This window comes from Dermacentor variabilis, chromosome 7 (genome assembly GCF_050947875.1).
Source record: "Dermacentor variabilis isolate Ectoservices chromosome 7, ASM5094787v1, whole genome shotgun sequence".
Classification (NCBI taxonomy): domain Eukaryota; kingdom Metazoa; phylum Arthropoda; class Arachnida; order Ixodida; family Ixodidae; genus Dermacentor; species Dermacentor variabilis.
Genome location: NC_134574.1, coordinates 172046249 through 172064270, shown reverse-complemented (window position 1 = coordinate 172064270; position 18022 = coordinate 172046249). Strand labels below are relative to the sequence as shown.

Below are 18022 nucleotides of genomic sequence, written 5' to 3'. Positions count from 1 at the left end.
TAAGCAATGTACTGCGTTGAAGCATACCAAAAGTGGAAAGGGGCCACTGTCACTGGACATAAAAAGAGTTCTTTAATTATACCCTATGATTATACACTCGCGCAACCGCCGCCTCTCAGGTCGCCTGAGTGGACATACCATGCTGGGTGATGGCGGCCCCCTCCCACTTTTAGTATCCTTTACCGCGTAACTAAAATGCACTGCGGCGAAGAAGCCGTACATTTGTATTGAGTGAATAAACAAATGGTTTTTACAACAGTACAGAAATAAACGCGCACCATGCATCAGTCTACCACATGGAAGAGCGTCGCAACAAAAGGTAGCTGATTCACACAGGCTGTGTAGCCCACTTATCAGTCGTAAAGGCTATTCTGGGTAATTCATAATTTCACACACACAGAAATATGTTTATATGTTTACGTTCGTACTCCTTGCGTAATAAGACTTCCAGAACTTCCACAACAGGAAGTAATTTACAACACACAAACGAAAACAACAGATATATATGCCTTGTTTTCAACTCGGTCGTCATGCAAATGACATATGGCACGGAAAAACGTGAACATGCTGTGTGTTAGCATCGTAAACTTCATACTAGGCAAGGAGCACACCACAATCCCGCGACAGCCGCTAATGAGACCAAAACGGGAGCACATATCCGTGAACGTGCAAATGTCACTCTGCTCCTCCACCACACCCCGCTGTACGGCTGAACCACTCGTTTCAAGTACAGCACACCTAACACACATTCAGCACTGAACAGTGGGCGGTCGACGCAGTCGCATTTACATGACTTGTAGCGAGCAGCACATCCCTGGATGTTCGTTAAGCAAAGTCGGACACGGCGACGCCACATCGCGGTTCGCAGAACTTCGCTGCCGATGCACTAGGCCACTTCGACATTTCAATTGTCAAGGAAGCACGGGTCACACAACGCAGATTCTCTACTGCCAGAGCTCACCGAGGCGAAAGCCGCACTGCCGCACCACCACTACTCGCGGCTTTCCGCCAAGTAACGCAGAACCTACAACCAACACACAAGCAACGCACGTACAATGACATGAGCAATGTTGAACAACGCGGGGTCCAGAGAACGATCACGCCGTGGACGAACACGCCACGGCGTCGCTCGGCGCCAGCATCGCGCCTTCTCAAAAATCCCTAAACGATGCTGTCCCTAGGCACCTAGGATCAGGTCACGTGAGGGATTTTTGTACGACAAATAGACGCACGCTTAAGAAACTCCCAAGACGGTGGCGCCAGATTTCCCTCTAGGTGTTATAGTGAGAAACTCTATGGCGTCATGACTAGCGCAGACGTGCTTCTTGCCGTGTATGTAAGCACGCAGGAATGCCGAAAAACATACATGCAAAGGAACAGGCATGGTGTAACAGTATTATCGTAATGTTCTTGCACCGTGGGGACAGGAAACTACGGTTTATTTTCCTTTACTTTGTGATGTACATGCACACTGGGTAGCGCCGAGCGATAGTTTCTAACAAACGCAGAAAAGAGTCTTCGCAGCGCATGTGGCCATTAATTGACTGCCGGGTGCAGTTGCGATGAGGAGGTGGCGCTTCACTTTTTGCCAATACCTTGCTATTAAAAAAAAAAAGAAAATATGAGGTTTTACGAGTCAAAACAACGATCTGATCAGGCCCGCCGTAGCGGGGGACTCCGGGAATTTGGACCACCTGGGGTTCTTTAACGTGCACCTAAACTAAGTACACGGGTGTTTTCGCGTTTCGCCTCCATTTAAATGCGGCCGCCGTGGCCAGAATTCGATCCCGGGACCTCGTGCTTGGCAGCCCAACACGTCCATAGCCACTAAGCAACCACGACGGTTTTTTTTTTCTTTTTTTTTTTTTGTGTGAGCGTTCGTGATGGGGTCTGCAAAGTTGTTAGAAGCCATCGCCCGGCGCTACCCTGTGTAAAGGTACATCACAAGGTAAAGGGAAAATAAAGCGTAGTTTCCTGTTCCTTCGCTTGCATGTTTTTCCGCCATTCCTGCGTGTTTACACGCACGGTAAGGCCAAGGCAAAACACTTCTCCGCTTGCCGACGCACACTTAGTCTTTAAGCGCGAGCGGCGAGCGCTCTGTTAAATGTCCAGTACGAAAAGCAGGCGCACAGCTATCTGTGCTTACAAGGTAAGCGCACGGCAAAAGGCGCGTGCGCGCTCGCCGACACCTTTTAGCGCGAGCAGCGAGCGACCTGTTGAAAGCAATCTGCAAAACTCTATAGACATCTTCATAGGGAGGAAGAAGATTCCGGAGGTATCGCAAGTTAAGATTTTTGGCATGTGGATACAAAGCAACTGTCGTGTGGATCACACAATCAGACAGCTGGCAAACACTACAGCTCAGATCACGAAGACGATCGCAAGAATCTCAAACAGATGACGAGGTATGAAGGAAGAGGACACATGTAGGCTAATACAGGCCCTCGTGGTCAGTAGGATTGTATACAGTGCCCCCTACCAAACACCGCTCGAGCAGAAAAAATAACAATTAGAGGCAATCCTTAGGAAAGCTTGCAAATGCGCTCTCGGACTGCCAGTCAACACCTCGATGGAGAAATTCCTTAAATTGGGCATAAACAACACAGTGCAAGAGCACATCGAAGCTCACCTTCTTGCGCAGAAAATGAGACTCATTCTGACTCCAACGGGTAGGAACATGCTGAAGATACTGGGTATGAGGGATGCTTGCTGAGAAATGAACAACGCGGAAAGCATAACTAAAGAGATTCGAGAGATCACTGAGATCAGCCCGATACCGAGAAACATGCACCCTAAAATACACAAGGCCAGAAGAAAGGCAAGATCAGAAGCACACAACAGACATTTCGCGGGGAGAAATGACGTGTTATATGTCGACGTGACCGCATACAAAGAACACTCCGGGGCGATAGTCAGCGTTGTTGATCACCAGCTTAGAGAAATCAATTGCGCTTCGATCAAAGGCAACATCATCCTCGAGGATGAGGAAGTGGCAATTGCACTCACCATCACCCACCAGGGCGAAGAGGCCACTACAGCAATACTTACGGACTAGCAAGAAGCGTGAAGAAGGCACAGCAGTGGACGCATATCCACTGCGGCCATCCGCATACTCAAGACGGGAAAAATCACCTTTTCGTGATGCTTCATTACGTGGACACCACTTCATTACGTGGACACCAGGTCATGAGACTGTGACAGGGAACCAGTGTGCCGACGCCAACGCCCGAGCATACGCCAACCGGGGGGCGCACCATGACGGGGAACCGGGCACAGTCACCAGACGCTATGGAGCAATTTTAGAAAACCAAAAAGCCCTAAGGAGGATCTACCCCCCTCCCCACAAAGACCTTAGTAGAGAGCAGTCAGTTGCATGGAGACAACTGCAGACTAATACATACCCTAGTCCGAGTCTGCTCAGCAAAATCTATCCGTCAACATATGACAATAAATGCCCGCTATGCGGGGAACACGCAACACTTTACCACGTTACACGGGCCTGCCAAAAACCAAAGGTAGCGCCAGTACACAAAACACCAACACCGGAGCAGTGGGAAGCTGCGCTGTCCTGCTGAAAGCCTGAAGAACAGCTCAAGCTGATTGACAGAGCTAGCAAGATGGCAAAGACCACAGGGGTCCTAGACTGAGGGCTCCACCTTCGCCGGTATACCTCCTTTGTGCAAATAAAGTTTTTCATTCATTCACTGAAAGTCCAGCACTAGAATTAAGAACCAGCAGGCACACACCAATCTGAGCTCAGAAAAGCGCACGCAAGCACGTAGTGGGCCACGCCAATCCAATAGAGAAGACGGAGAAGGGGGAATACGCCGTTACCCAAGGTGTCTTGGTCGCGAGCGCAATCAGTTAGGACACGGCCACACCAGCAAGAAAAAGGACAAGCAGAGAAAACAGCGACATTATCTTGCCATGGAGCAAATGTTTCCTACATGCCTTTCATAAGCGAAGCATTATTTTTCGGTCGTGAATGCACTAGAGTATGCCGAGTGCACTCTATTAGAGGAAGTATCTCTCGCCTTTGTAGTGGTGCCAGCAATGAAACAGAGAACTTCCCATCTTCATGAATGAGCGCTGCAAGCTTCAGAGCGGATGCGCCCCCCGGATACAGCAGTGCTCATTCGTGTATTTTACTTTTGAGCACTGCATGAGACAATTACAAGCTGCTACATAAATTTTCAGAGCAAATTTTCAGTTATCTGATTAATGCACTCTACACAATCACAGGTGTTTTTTTTTTTCTAACTGCAGATTTTCAGAGAAAATTAGGAGAGTCTAAATTTAAGAAAACATCTTTGTGTGCAGGAATATGTACAAATAAGAAAGACAAGCATAAAAACAGCTTTCACAAAACAAACATTCTATATTTTTTTGCTTTCCACCATGAGCAAAGGAAGACAAACTATGTTATACATCTGAAACGAGTTGTATCCAAGCCTCAAGCCTAGTCTTTAGTTCAGTGCAACTCTTGTCATCAGTGTTATCAAGAAAAAGCACAAGACGCCTGAGCACTTGCGTCTGTCCTGGAAATACACAATCCGGAGCAGCCACTTTGAATTCCTCTAGGCGAACTTTGCACAACTCAACTTCTTCTTCCAACAGTGATTTTGACAAGTCATCTTCAGCTGCACTTGTCTCTGTCGTAGAGGACCTCTTCATTTGCACGTCTGATCTCCAAACAAGCAAATTCTTCTCGGCTATGGCAAGTCTATTGGTGAAGTGTTCCAAGCAGGCAATGGTAGGTGAAAGCATCAATGAGGAAATACCCTGTACAAAAGAGCTGCGTGCAATCGTTGATTCTAACTGATCACATACATCTACGAGTGCATCACAAAGATAGAGCAACAACAGCTCCCTGCCTGGATCTACAAGTGCATTGGTGTCGGTCACCAATGTGCTGAACATAGACCAAAGGCTTTGGCATGACTGTGGACAATCAAAACCCTTAGCTTTGAAATCAGTAGCTACATCCAGCTTGTCGAAAAGCAGACAGTGACTAGGATTAATGTCCACATTTACTTCTCCTGTGAAGGTACTGTCGGTCACTTTTCCACAAAAGAGGAGCATGCACAGGTCAGCAAACAGCTTGCGATCATATGTGTAGGCGGTCGACAGTGCCCTTGCAAAGTAAAGCTTCCACTGGTCCGGGCTGAACAGTGCAATGGCCAGACAGCCAGCCACATGAAACAGTATGTGCTCCTTCGTGTCATGCAAGAGTACTATTCTTGAAGCATGCTCTCCATAACCAAGCAGCTCACTTAGCTCTGTAAAACCAAGTATGCTAACTAAGGTGTTGTAGCCATTGCTTTCATAGGCTCTCAGTATGGAGGACAGGAAAGTGGTAGCAGTTTTCTTACGGCTGCTCCACAATAACTTGCAAGTGCTGTCTTCAGTCTCAACAGCATCCCCCTTTTCTTGACCAATTTCATCAATGGCTTCAACAAGAGCTTTATGCAGGTGAGTGAAAGTTAGGAATGCCTGGCTCTTTTCGAGCTTCTCAACGAAACAAATTGTTTGATCCCATTCGTTGTTGGTCAATGAGGACTGCAGCGCTGACTGAAAAGCAATTTCCATCTCTGCCAACAGACCACTCTTTCTTGCTATGTAAGCAGCTGATCTGAGTGAGTGTGGGTCTCTTCGGTTCATCAGCGAAGCAACTGCTTTGTCAGCATGCCCGATGGCAAGGTAACACTTGGCAGCCTGCTCGAAGTTGCCAACTCCTGCCGCTCTCTCAGCCCACGATGCATATATCTTTTCAACTTGAGGATCATCGTCTGGAAGGTGTGCCCTAGCAATAGCGAGGGCTTCACGGTGCAGGCTGTTTTCGCAAAGGAGGTTCAATGCTTCTTCCACCTTGTGACAGGCCAAGTAGTAAAGCACAGCACGGTGGTGGTCTCCTTCACTTGCTAGCTGGGCAGCGTACCGCTCGCACATTTCAAACCACACACTTCTAGACAGCGACGGTGCTTGGGCTACCAGGCTGTCGGTGAGGCGCCGCTCCACTGCTGCCTCTCGAAGGGCTGTAGCGAGGTCCCCCTTCCACATCATCATCTGAAATGCGTAGTCGAGGTTGTGTTCCTGCTTGTGGTGTCGAATCTCCTTGTCCAGAACTGACAGTGCACCAGAGGCATCAGTGTACATGCCAAGGTGACTGTGCTCAGAATCAAGTTCAATGGCATCTCCTTTATGCTTTGCCAATACGTCAGCTAGGTACTGCGCATCATCTGACCGGTTCTCTTTGGGTAGGTTCTCATGCTGAGAAAAGCATGGGAAGTAGGACTTCATGGTCTTTGACTTCTTTTTTGATCCGCTTGCTGACGAAGCCTTGCTTGAAGATTTCACAGGCACCGTGCCAGTGCTCTGGCTCTGTGCACCAGCTGTCTCCGTAGCAATTTTGTGTTCGCCGTTAGCAATTTCACCATTGACACACACTTCAGCACCATTGTTCTCTTGGTCTTCAGTTTTGGCAATGTTGTTGTTCCTGTTTTTGTCATCTGCCTTGGCTTTCGAAACTTTCTGAGGCTTGACAGGCTGTTCGGAGAGTTTCCAACACCTGACGATGTTGTCTTCCCCTCCACTGAAAAGAATGTCCGAGTCAACAGGGCTCCAGCAAACACTGAACAAACGCCTCGTGTGACCTTGATACGTTGCAACAAGTTGTGCTTTGTCAACATCCCAAACCTGGACCGTTTGGTCGAATGAAGCAGACGCCAGCAGATTTTCTCGAAAAGGGCTCCATGCAAGTGACACAACTTTGCTACTCTGCCCCGAAAACTGCAGGGTTGGCTGAAGAACTCGGTAGATACTGGGGTTAGGTTTCTCGAGTCGGCTCAAGTCAAAGACGGATATTTTGCCATCAGTGGACGAAACAGCAAGCCAGTACATCAAGCGGCTGTTGCAGTCAGAAAATGGTGCCTTACAAGGATGCCATGCCAGACAATCCGCAGGCTTTCTTTGTACTTCAAGGAGAGCAACCTTCTTTAACAGCGGGCCTCCACAATTCTTGAAGAGCTCTACGAGGCCATCGGAATTGGAAAGTGTCAAGATGCCAAGGTCCTGGTTGAAAGCTACACAGACACGTTTGGCATGTGTCTTATTTTGGGTGGGGCTAAATAAAATGCTCTCAATATCTGCAGCATCCTTGTCAAGCTTGGAGAGCCTGTGAATTTTCACCCTGCTATCATCACATGAGAGCACACATGTCTCAGGAGATGCTCCTTCACTGAGAATGAGGTCCGCCCAGCAAATGGCGTAAGTTGTCCCCTTGTGAAAGGTTTTGGACACAGTGACCTGCCGTGTATTGACATCTGCCACACAGACTTTACCTTCTTCGGTACCCAGTGCCAGAATAGCTTCCTTTCTGGGGTGCCAAGCAACTGTGCGGACCCTGTCTTTCTTTCCAACAGTAAGCACCTTGGCACTGTAGGGGTTTGTGACACAGTCGGTCCGCCAAATCTTGACGCTTCCATCGCCTGCACCAACAGCAAGTGTGGCGCAGGCGAAAGGCGAAAATGCGAGGGAGTAGATAAACCCTCCGGCGCATGAAATGCAGTACGCGGACTTCTTGGTCACAAGGTCCCAAAAGATGATGTTTCGATCTTCCGATGCGGAAACAACGTACATCTTTGTTCCTTTCTCGGTGTCTCCAACGATGCACACATTGTAAACTGATGCAGTGTGCCCGCCGGAGTCCGCATCATGGTCCATAAACGTACATCCTTTCGCTGCATTAGGATCACAAATACACACATCTCCAGTGATCGACGAGGTAACAATCCTCTCCACGCCTCCCGGAATCCAGCAGGCGGCTATCCATTTGTCCCGAATGTCTGAACTTTTGCCCTTTTTGGATGACGGAACTCTGAGCGATGTCAGAAGTGTTTCTCCAGCCACGTCCCATACCTTCAAAGTGCGATCGAGCGCAGTCGAACACAGGCGAAGCGGATACTGCGAAGGGTCCTCCCCAGGGATAACGTTCCAAGATAACGATAGCACCATAAGGCTGTGTCCCTTAAGCTTGTAAATGACATTGCTTCCCTTCTTAAGCCCTTGTACGACGATAATGCCGCTGTAGTAACCAACTGCGACGACGTCTGGATCGGTCGGATGACAGCGCAGAATTGTTATCTCCTTCTCCTGCGGTCTGCCGCTCGCTGGCGCGACGGCTCCGGTCATGAGGTTCCACTTGAGTACCGTGCTGGCTTTGCCACTGAAGACCACGGATGTCGACAGCGTGCCTCTCCAGTCGGCGCAGCATGTCGAAGAGTGCGACGACACTGTGTGCTTAACAGCTCGCGCTTTCACATCCCACACTTGTACCACGCCGTCGCTGGTGACGGTCAGCAACGCGGGCACCTCGTCGGCGTCGGCGCGTTCGCTGCGACAGAACATGACAGAAGAAACTATTTCCGTACTTGGCGCCGCCACCACCAGCCATTCTTTCAACACGGGCACGCCATTCCTGGCGTCGAGCACGACAACGGTGTGTTTGGCCGCGTAGCAGTAGAACCCGGAGTCGCAGCCCCCTGTTGCAAAGGGTTTGTACCAGTTCGGCGCTGGGGGCATGCACAACATTGTCCCGGTGGTAGCAGCCTGATCCATAAACGCGTTTCACTTGTTACGTTGTAAATTAAACCACAGGGGCGAACGCCGATTTCGTGATTCGTTCTCAAATACTTAATCCGCTTTTACAGACGAAACGACATTGTTACGTTTTTGCTGTCACTGAGCCAAGTGGTTCTCCCACAGAACACCTATGTTTTCCGTCATACTCTGACACTCGTGTAGGCCGCCATATTTTAAAGTCACGTGATCCGTAATGCAGCAGTTCCATACAAACAATGCGAAGACGCGGGATCATTCCTCACCTGCGGCAACTTGTTTATTCATCCCCTTTCAAGTCCATTAATTTATAATTTATTTATTTCAATTAGTAAGTACAAGTTATTTCTTCCGTGTTGACCTTGGTAACCTTGGTGCCTTTGTTTATCGGCTTCGTACGATATGATTGATGAATATCGGGCACCTCGGCTACCCCCTTTCTTCTCGTTCGTACAATAATTATGACAGTTTCTTCCTCCATGTGCAGCACTCATGGCTAGAGTGAAATAGAGTGGGATTCTTTCTTACTATATTAGTGAAAAACTTTATGCCTACTTCGGCCATCTCAGGAGTGTTAGTACAGCGCGTGCTGCTTGTCTCGGAGGCCATGCTTCACACCTCCCAGTCCTAACCATAAGTACAAGGGGCTGTAACGCATAGAGTTTCTAAATAAATACCTTAGAGGGAAATGTGGCGCCAGTGGGCCTCTTCGATTTTCGGAGTTCTGGCAGCCCGCTGGCAGCTAGATGGCAGCCAGTTAGTTCCGGTTCTGACAGGAAGTCACATGGGCTGGGACCCCAAGACAACCCGAACCTGCCCGAAGTTTGCAAATTCGAACGCCGGTAGAGCTGGCCAAATGTAAACATGCTACCAGCATGGCAGCGCCCGTCGAGGCCGGCGCGCGCTCGGCGTAGTCGGCCCATTTATGCGTTGCCAGCTTGAAAATATATTGTTGCATTCAGGGATACGATCACTTTCGCGCGATTTCACGCGACTCGGCGCAGGACGCGTACTCGGCCAATCTCGCTTGCGCAGCGTAACAGATGGCCTCCGACGCGGCGGATGAGAAGACGCGAAATCGTGATTGTATACTCGAAAGCGATAGCTGGAGGATCCCTGCTCGCAGCGATCACGTCGACCACCGGCGACATTTGATGAGTTGGCGTTGTGTCATAACAAGACATGAAAAAGCAGGTTATCGGGTACGTCTAGCTCATACGCATAAAATTTCGCGTCGACCTGCTTGGGCTTCGATTTCGTAAAGTTTGTTGTGGCTGATGGTACTTCTCATTTAAGGAGCTGGGGACGCGGCTGGCGCATGAAAATGCACGTCGCCTGTGACGAGCGAAACGTTTCACACGAAAAACAACATTGGTCGCAATCATGAGAGCAATAAATTAAGCCAATGTACGTGTGTCTAAATGTACCGAGCTAGTGCAATCAGTGTATTCTTAGATCAACGGCCTGCAGTTCGAACACATATCGGTTTCGAGCTGCCACAGCATACGACGGAGAGACGGAGCAAACACGGGCTAGCTGCAAGGCCTTCGCTAACTGCAGAGAAAGGAGATATACATACGCGAGATATGTGAAAAGGAACGCCACCAGAGAAATACGAACCCAAAATGTACCGCAATGTGTGAGTGAGCGTCTACAACTTGCCTGGAACACGATGCAGATAACATGCACGCATGAGAGCGCGGCGCGCTGTTCACCGCCGCGAAGAAGCAATCAGCTGGGGACACGCACACAAAAGCTTCAAACGGTTCACCACGGCTCGTATCACACCGCTTCGCGATGCGGAACGGTGCGTTAGTACCTAAAAAAACGCTAGAAGTAAGGAAATCCGAAGATGACCGTAGGCGGTTGGCTGAGCGAGGTAAATTTAAGTCCTCAAGCACCCGCGTTGCAATCCGTGAAGTCCCCGTAAAGATGGCGGCGAGCGCCCATCGCCTCTTTTAGTCGTCTGCTAGCCAGAGAACTTCCAGAGAGCAGCCAGACCAAAATCGTCCTGGCAGGTTCTGGCAGCCCGCGGGTAGCCAGAACCGTCCAGCGCGAGCAAAACGAACGCCCGGCGGAAGTGCGTAGCGCGGTGGGCGGAGCAACCCGAGAAAAACGAAGACGCTCTGGCTGGCTCTGGCAGCCCGCGGGTAGCCAGAAGTGGAAAATCGAAGAAGCCCAGTGTCTACGGGGGGTTCTCATTAGCGTTGCCTCAACCCATAGAGTTGCGCGTGGATGTAGGGGTTAGTCAGGGCCACGACGGTGGTCGGGGCATGCGAGCGGCCAACTGCAGGCACAAAAGTTGGCTTCAATCCAATCCAATTTTCGAACGCGCGCAGCGAAATATCCAGACAATATCCAGGGCCCTGTTTGTGCAGGTTTTTCTATTGGCGCAGGGCCCTAAACCAGTGGCGTTAGGACTCCGAGCACCCCGAGCCTGCGCGCCTACTTTGAAGAGCGTTGTCTAATAGTCAGATAAGCCTGAAAAATGCCGGATTACTCTCGTGCCTCTGTGCTTAAAGAGGTAAATTGTCTCCGCGTTACGTGGCGGCTGGTATCAGTGGTTTGCTTTCGCATGCAGCAGTTCAAGTCCTTTCTTGTGCATGTTCGCGCAATCTATTATTCCCCCAGATTGACAGAAATGAAGCACTGGTACAGGATTACCTTTATCAGTTGGATCAGATAGAGTCGAAGCTGAGGCGGTTCACACTGTCGGACTCTGAAAGGTATGCTCATAGAGATGTTGCTTGGAAGTTTGGCTAAAGGTGGTGAGCGCAAGGAAACACGAGGACAAAAGAAGGCACATTGGGCGCACACGCACTACTAACAACAATGATCTTTTAATTCCTTCGCTGCGCCGTGCTTTTTGCCCACGTGCTTCTGCGCTCAACCAGAGGATCGACCACGTTTAGCCAAGATGTAACGACAAGCCCACATCGCCGCCCTCGTTGGGCTTGTCGTCTTGTTGTTTGGTGATGCGGCTCAATATGCTTCTTTGTTGTGAACTGGACAGTCTCATTCATGCCAGTTCAAATATTTTGGGCTGCATTCATCAATTCCTCGTGATCTTTTGTTTTTTATTCTTACCTTCACCTACAGGAAGAAGCTTGAAGATGAGGTCACGTCCCTGAAGTCACAGCTAGACACGTTAGGTATGGCTTTGATGATATTCATTTCATTTATTCGTTACAGATTTCGTTCATCGTGCTTGGTGTTGAATCTAAGCACGGTAACATAAAATGGCAGGCTTATGCATTACATAATATACCAGAAAATATATGGTAGACACCTGTTAAAGCGAATTCGAAGAGGCTGTGAAAACATATTCGTCCTAATAGAAGTGAAAAAAAGATACTCAAAATGTATTATTCCTGGTGCCCCCAAATATCAACGACATAGAAATTACAAATTGAACAGCATCAAAACCAAAAGGCAGATGCTAATAGAGACGTTTATTGGCTTTGCATGTTACAGAATATTGCTTTCTGCACCCCATATGTATTAAGGAATTGCTACTTCACTGCACTGTGCAGACTTTTGCGCTTTCACAAAAGCCAACATTTCACCAAGCTTGCCAAAGAATTCTTTAATGTCCCTATGTTGCAAAAAATGCACAACGTGATGCGCAGTAGTAGAACAAGCAATGTCGCTGAAGCCAATGTGAAGTGACATCTCTGTTCAACTGATTTCTTCAATCCTCCATCTTCATGTGAACTTCTGCCTTGTTTTTAAAAAAAATGCACGAACTGAATCAGGGCATTATCAGATGCATCACATGTGAATACTGCTAAGATGTCTCGTCACGATAATTAGCTTTGAAGGGGCACTTCAAGGACCTCCTCAATCGTGTTTTTTGGTGTCAGTTCTGCAGGTTTCCACATCATCGTTGACTCTAGCATAGCAATTTGTGTTCACAGAGGCACCATTTGCTACTTGTGTAGCTAGCAGGCTTCAGTGGCAGCCATGGAAGTTTGGTTTAATCAAATTAGCAGTTTGTGTTAAGCGTATTTCTTTTGTGTTGGGAATATTGGAAACAAACCAAGTGTTCACACACGGTTCCTCATATATGAAATGCTGTAGTACTTTAGTGTAGCATTAGCATTCTACTGATGCTGCGTGTCACAGACTGCACTTGTATTGTTGGCTGGAATTGGTAATGGTAACAGTAACACCTAATACTCTAATAATAATACTCTGATAACATTATCTGATGCAGAAACAACTAGCACCTTCTATCAAGCGCCATCATGCACCCTATATGCCAATTTGACATACTTCTTTGACCTATGAAAGCAGTTGTTCTCATAGCTGGAAGACCACATGTTCTACTACATAGTGTTAGATATCAAAATTTACTTTTAACTCATTAGATTAATAGTTGCATCACTTGTAGAAATTTTGTAGTGCTGTGGAGCTCAATGGGCCCCGAAGAATAACAGTTTCAAGGGAAAATACATATCACTGACGTGAAGACTGTTCACGACTCGCTGAAAGATGAATCCTCAAACTGTTGCAAGCCCACAGCAGTAGTAGCTGTCAACTTAGTATGCCATCATTTATTGATGTTACCATGAGCAGATAGAAGAAGAAAAATGTATTGTTGATTGCAAAACCTCAGTCCAGGCCCATAAGAAAAGTGGGTCTGTAACATGATTGACTGAGAGATTCGTACAGCAGAGTTGATCCTTTTTTCCCCCCCCTTTTTTTTACACTTTCCATATTTTTGCGTCATGGCGAGTAACAGATGCAAACTGCGTTTCAGATGATGGAGCACAACTCGTCAACAGCTGACACAGAGCTAGCAAAATAAGTGTTTTTGTTCCCCATCCAAGCACATTTTGTTGCCTTGTGGCTGTTGTTAAAAGGAAGCTTTACCTCATGAGTTGCTATTTAAATACATGTCATTTAATGGATAAATAATTTTGCTTGGCATCCACTGCACCAAATTTGATGAGGTTTGTTGCATTTGGAAGAAAGAGAGTCTGCCTCCTGTAGGGAGTAAACCTTTTATTTAGGTCAGGAAAATCATAATATCAATGATAACTGAAGCATAAAGCTTGATATGCCCTATCAGTCTTTATTTACTTGACAACGCAGAAAGCTTTCTCAGTGCCTTCACAGCAGTGGCAGTTCCTCTTAACCAGTTCGTCATCATTCATCCCACGATACTATCACAGCGAAGCCAGGGTACATTGTTTTTCTATCTATTAGCCCACTACAATTTCTCTTCCATCTGTTGTCGCTGTTGCACTCTCTAATTCTTTTTATATATATCTGAGAATCAGCCATGAACACCATTCAGGAGTGGGGATTTCTTATTTTTGCAGAGCTTATTGCATTCTTTATCCAATAAGATATAGATACAGTCGTTCATTTTTGGCTAAAATCCGATAATTCAGAATTCTTGCTCCCTAAGCAAGTTTTATGAAAATCAGGTTAAGTCTTAATTTTTTCCCTAAGTTTATTATTTCATAAATTATACTAATAAATGCAGGTGTTCAGCATCTAGTGATTGCCGCCCACCTTATGTGTGGAAGTGGTCAGCTTATACAGTATTATTAATATTAATCATATATGCATATGATATATGCTTTCTTATCGCTTATAATTTAACTCGCGCAGAAACTAGAAATATAATATTGACACGTGTACATGTTTATCTTTCTCGGGTGACCACGTTTCACCGCTTAACAAATGTTATCACACAGCGCAGGACGCGCCTGCATGTATAGGAAGTTTCTGGAATGTTATCAATGGTTCCATCCGCTGTCTGTCACCGAACCTTGTGTAATCTGATTGCACGTATGCACAACGCGAATAGTGTAGAACTTTGTGAAAGACACGTGGGTCCCAGCGATTACTCTGGAACATTCGACGACTGATGTATAAAAGCCGACGCGCTTGACCCGCTGATCAGATTTTCGACGATTGCCGACCATGTTCGCCGCTACCGTTGTGCTATAAGTGTAGCCTGTTTTTGTGGGCACAGGTTTGCCCAATAAAAGTTAGTTTTGTCTTTCACAGTATTGCTACTGTGTTCTTCAACGTCACCACCATGTGACAATATATTTAGCACTTACTGACCTTGAGTGAATGAAAGCTTGTTGCCCTTTTAGTAGCCGCATATGCACGAATACAACAATGGCCCATTGCATTGCATTGCATTTCCCACGTGTTGCGTAGATGTAAATTGTAGTAATGCGGCAGCAAGCGAAGGAAGCGCTGACATTACTCTGTATTGCGCACGGTATCTGTGACGTTGAAAAGACGTTTTCTCAACTAAGGTATGCTCAAATAAGGGAGATAGATGGGCTGGCATTCCATTAATTTTGTTTCAAGGGCATACCGTGCAAAGGAGTAGAACCGTACGACAACGGGGAAGGATGAAATGCCCAATAGCTCTTGGATGGCCATAGAAATGCTCAAAATGCACATGCTAGTGTATGTTCACAAGGGCTGGTAAGGTAAGGAAAAGCATGACAGCAGTTGTGAAGCATGGCCATGTGCATTACTATTTGTGCTTTCTTATGTGCGGAGACTAAAATAAATTTGGGATCGCCAAGAATGTTTCCACTTCCTCTTTTTCTTTATGTGGTTTCTTTTAAAATTGTAATTAATGCCTGCCAGCAGAAATTTGTATAGATAAGTTTGTCACATAAATTGCTAGTAGTTCTCTTTGTCATTATATTTTCCTGTGAGTGATGTATAGATTAAAATTTTGTGTCCAAAATGAGATTATTGCCCGTGTTAATCATTTGTGAAAGTTACTAAGGAAATTCAGAACATTGGACTCTGATTTCTCCTTGGTCAACCTCTTTAAAAATTACATCAGATGTTTACCCCTCAAATTAAAAAAATTAAGAAATAAAAATAAAACAACAAAACTAAGCACCTTAGATGTAAATCAGATACACAGTGGAAGTGTAAGATATAACAATAAAATAAAAACAAATAGGCGTTTTTAGGAAAGCATAAATTTGGATGTTTGGTGATATGATTTTTTCAAATGCCAGCACAGCATTGCTAGTGGTATTCAGTGAAAGTGTCTAGACAATGTGGATGGTTTAAAACCTGTAGATTTGTATGCAGTTAGGCTTGTGAATGAAAAGTTAATGCATGCATTGGTACCAAATTAACACCACAGTTTGGGGGGATGTTCCCAACAATTAAAGAGCCATTGTCAACCCCTTGTTCCCCCTTGTGTGTACATACCCCTGGGCTCCCTCCAAGACCAATCTTAAAGGAGTTTGGAAATCATGTTCACTTTTCAAGTTCAGCTTAAAGGAGCACCGACATCGAATTATTTACTTGTATGTTATTATTTTAGTTAAATGACGATCAGAGCCCTGTGAACCGTAGAGAAAATACCGTAAAGCATTGGAGCACCCCAAATAATTTATAATTCTCGTTTGTATGAGCCAGATTCAGTTTTTGTATCTATACAAGTGGATACATCATAACGACTCGATACAACAGCTAGCTCTAATCTTGTGGCTGCAGTGGCTGCCGCATATGAGTGCAGCCAGAGGAAACGTACACAGCACTTTTGTTTATTTCTTTATGAGAAACGTCATCATACCTAGCCTTACTGCTACAAAAAGTCGGCAAATCTTGCTGTTTCATGACATCATGTTGATGTCAATAATGCCGGGGCTAGCATTTAAAGACCCCCCCCCAACCCTAAGTGACACCAAAGAAAGATACTAAACTGAGTTAGACGAATAGATAATCCATCTAGAAGTCTATCATCATTTTGTGTGTGCCAGTATTGTGACCAAAGGTCCCACTGCTGCTCCTGAATTTGAATCGCCTACACTGAAATATACAATTTCATATAATAGGTACCATAGTCTAAAATAGGTGGCACAATTGCAGTTTTTTTTTTCTTCGTCATTTTCTCGTTTACAAAAGCTTTGTTCTTGCTACGATTGACAAATTGTTTACAGAAGTTTAAGCTTTCAACCTAGCTTGACTCAATATCTTTCAAGTGTCCCTTTACTATCAAATTAAATGATCTTTTAAGTGTTTCCCAATGTGCATACTTGCTAATTATCACCCTTGCACATCTGAGAAGCATCTGATAGAGATTTCACAACTTCCAGAATATGTCAGTACTTCTTTAATAAAAGTGTGCTGTATTTTCAAGAAACTGAAAAAATTCTCTAAAGCCTGCTTGGTTATCCAAGAATTTAGGTGAATGATGCATGTCTAGAAGTGTCACTACTGTAGTAGAGCAGAAACTTCAGCTCAGGCATGCTGTTAGCATGAAAAAGCTTGACACTAATAACTTTTCTTTTTAATGCGAAAGCATTATATGCCCCATTACACGAAAATCCAGCGGTGGCATCGGTGGCGTGACCGAGCAATGGTACCAAAAATGGCCTACACCGCAGAAAGTTAAATGCTCGGATGCAAAGAAGAAATGTTCAGATTGATGTCTATTTCTCGGGCAGATTCCTGAAAACAAAGTAAATTAATGGATTTGAAAAGAAAATTTGGTACCTTTCGATCTGGATGGAAACCGAACCCGGGTCTCCGAGGTGCGAGATGAGCACGCTTCCTCGACGGCACGGTGGCTCCATGGTTATGGCCGAATAAAGTGGTGGCTAGTGCATGCGTCATTGCACACGTCACGTCGCAGCCATCTGGCCGACTAAAAGTGTGGCTTAGTGCATGTATCATTGGGCACGTGATAGCGCAGACAATGGGGAGGAAGGAGGTGGCACCACATCACGAGTGCATAAAATGAAAACATTTCACCAAAGAGACTAATGCTTTCGCATGCCCACACGCAAACAGTCTTAAGTGTGTCTGCTGAATTTGAATGAAAAAGCGTGATGCTAACTATATTCTCTTTTTTTGTTTCTTGTAGAGAAAGAGCTCACTGGCCTGCGGAAAGAAAACCGTAAAAGTATGGCAATAGCCGCTTGCTTGTTTATACTGTTCCTCATTATTTACTACTTTCTCATTGTAAAAACAATAACTGGATAGTGCTTCAATTGTAAAGTATTAAGTGTACATTCCAGTCTTCCCAATTTTACACTGTAAACTGTGTTTCTGAGCAGAATTAAACAAGTTCAGCATTTGTTACACCCAAGGCGTTTGTTGTGCCTGTATAGTTCGCACTTGCTCAATGCCAGGGTCTGGCTAAGCAGCCGCATGGCATGAAATAGCCTGCATCACCATCGCCTCCTCTATAAGAGGAGGCGATAGCATCAGTTATAAGTAATATGTTAGTTCCTTAAGGTGCGAGTATAGTCCAGTGTGCCTGGCAATGCATGGCGAAGTTTGATACGTTACGCTGGCGGTGCCAGAATCGCCAAAAATGTGCACCTGTATTGTATGGTGCATGCATCGTGGCCTGCAACACCACGGTGATCAGCTGTTGCCATAGTGCATGCACTCA

At 46.1% G+C, this 18022-nt stretch overlaps 2 protein-coding genes across 2 annotated transcripts; one reads left to right on the top strand and one right to left on the bottom strand.

The window, feature by feature from the left end:
- Positions 1 to 4358: 4358 nt before the first annotated feature.
- On the bottom strand, positions 4359 to 8839 carry LOC142588504 (gem-associated protein 5-like). The gene has a single exon (XM_075700316.1). It carries the CDS (start codon positions 8614 to 8616, stop codon positions 4423 to 4425), a length of 4194 nt encoding a protein of 1397 aa, XP_075556431.1. The 5' UTR covers positions 8617 to 8839; the 3' UTR covers positions 4359 to 4422.
- Positions 8840 to 10829: 1990 nt separating this feature from the next.
- On the top strand, positions 10830 to 17708 carry LOC142588505 (coiled-coil domain-containing protein 167-like). The gene is made up of 4 exons (XM_075700317.1): positions 10830 to 11140; positions 11248 to 11342; positions 11716 to 11768; positions 17489 to 17708. Exons 1-4 carry the CDS (start codon positions 11105 to 11107, stop codon positions 17605 to 17607), a joined length of 303 nt encoding a protein of 100 aa, XP_075556432.1. The 5' UTR covers positions 10830 to 11104; the 3' UTR covers positions 17608 to 17708.
- The last annotated feature ends 314 nt before the right edge of the window (positions 17709 to 18022 follow it).

Bases quoted from the DNA above. Each gene is read 5' to 3' on its own strand.
- LOC142588504 (XM_075700316.1), bottom strand. From the start codon at position 8,616: ATGGATCAGGCTGCTACCACCGGGACAATGTTGTGCATGCCCCCAGCG.
- LOC142588505 (XM_075700317.1), top strand. From the start codon at position 11,105: ATGCCGGATTACTCTCGTGCCTCTGTGCTTAAAGAG. The intron at 11,141-11,247 runs GTAAATTGTCTC...TTATTCCCCCAG, and splicing joins GTGCCTCTGTGCTTAAAGAG to ATTGACAGAAATGAAGCACT. The intron at 11,343-11,715 runs GTATGCTCATAG...CTTCACCTACAG, and splicing joins ACACTGTCGGACTCTGAAAG to GAAGAAGCTTGAAGATGAGG.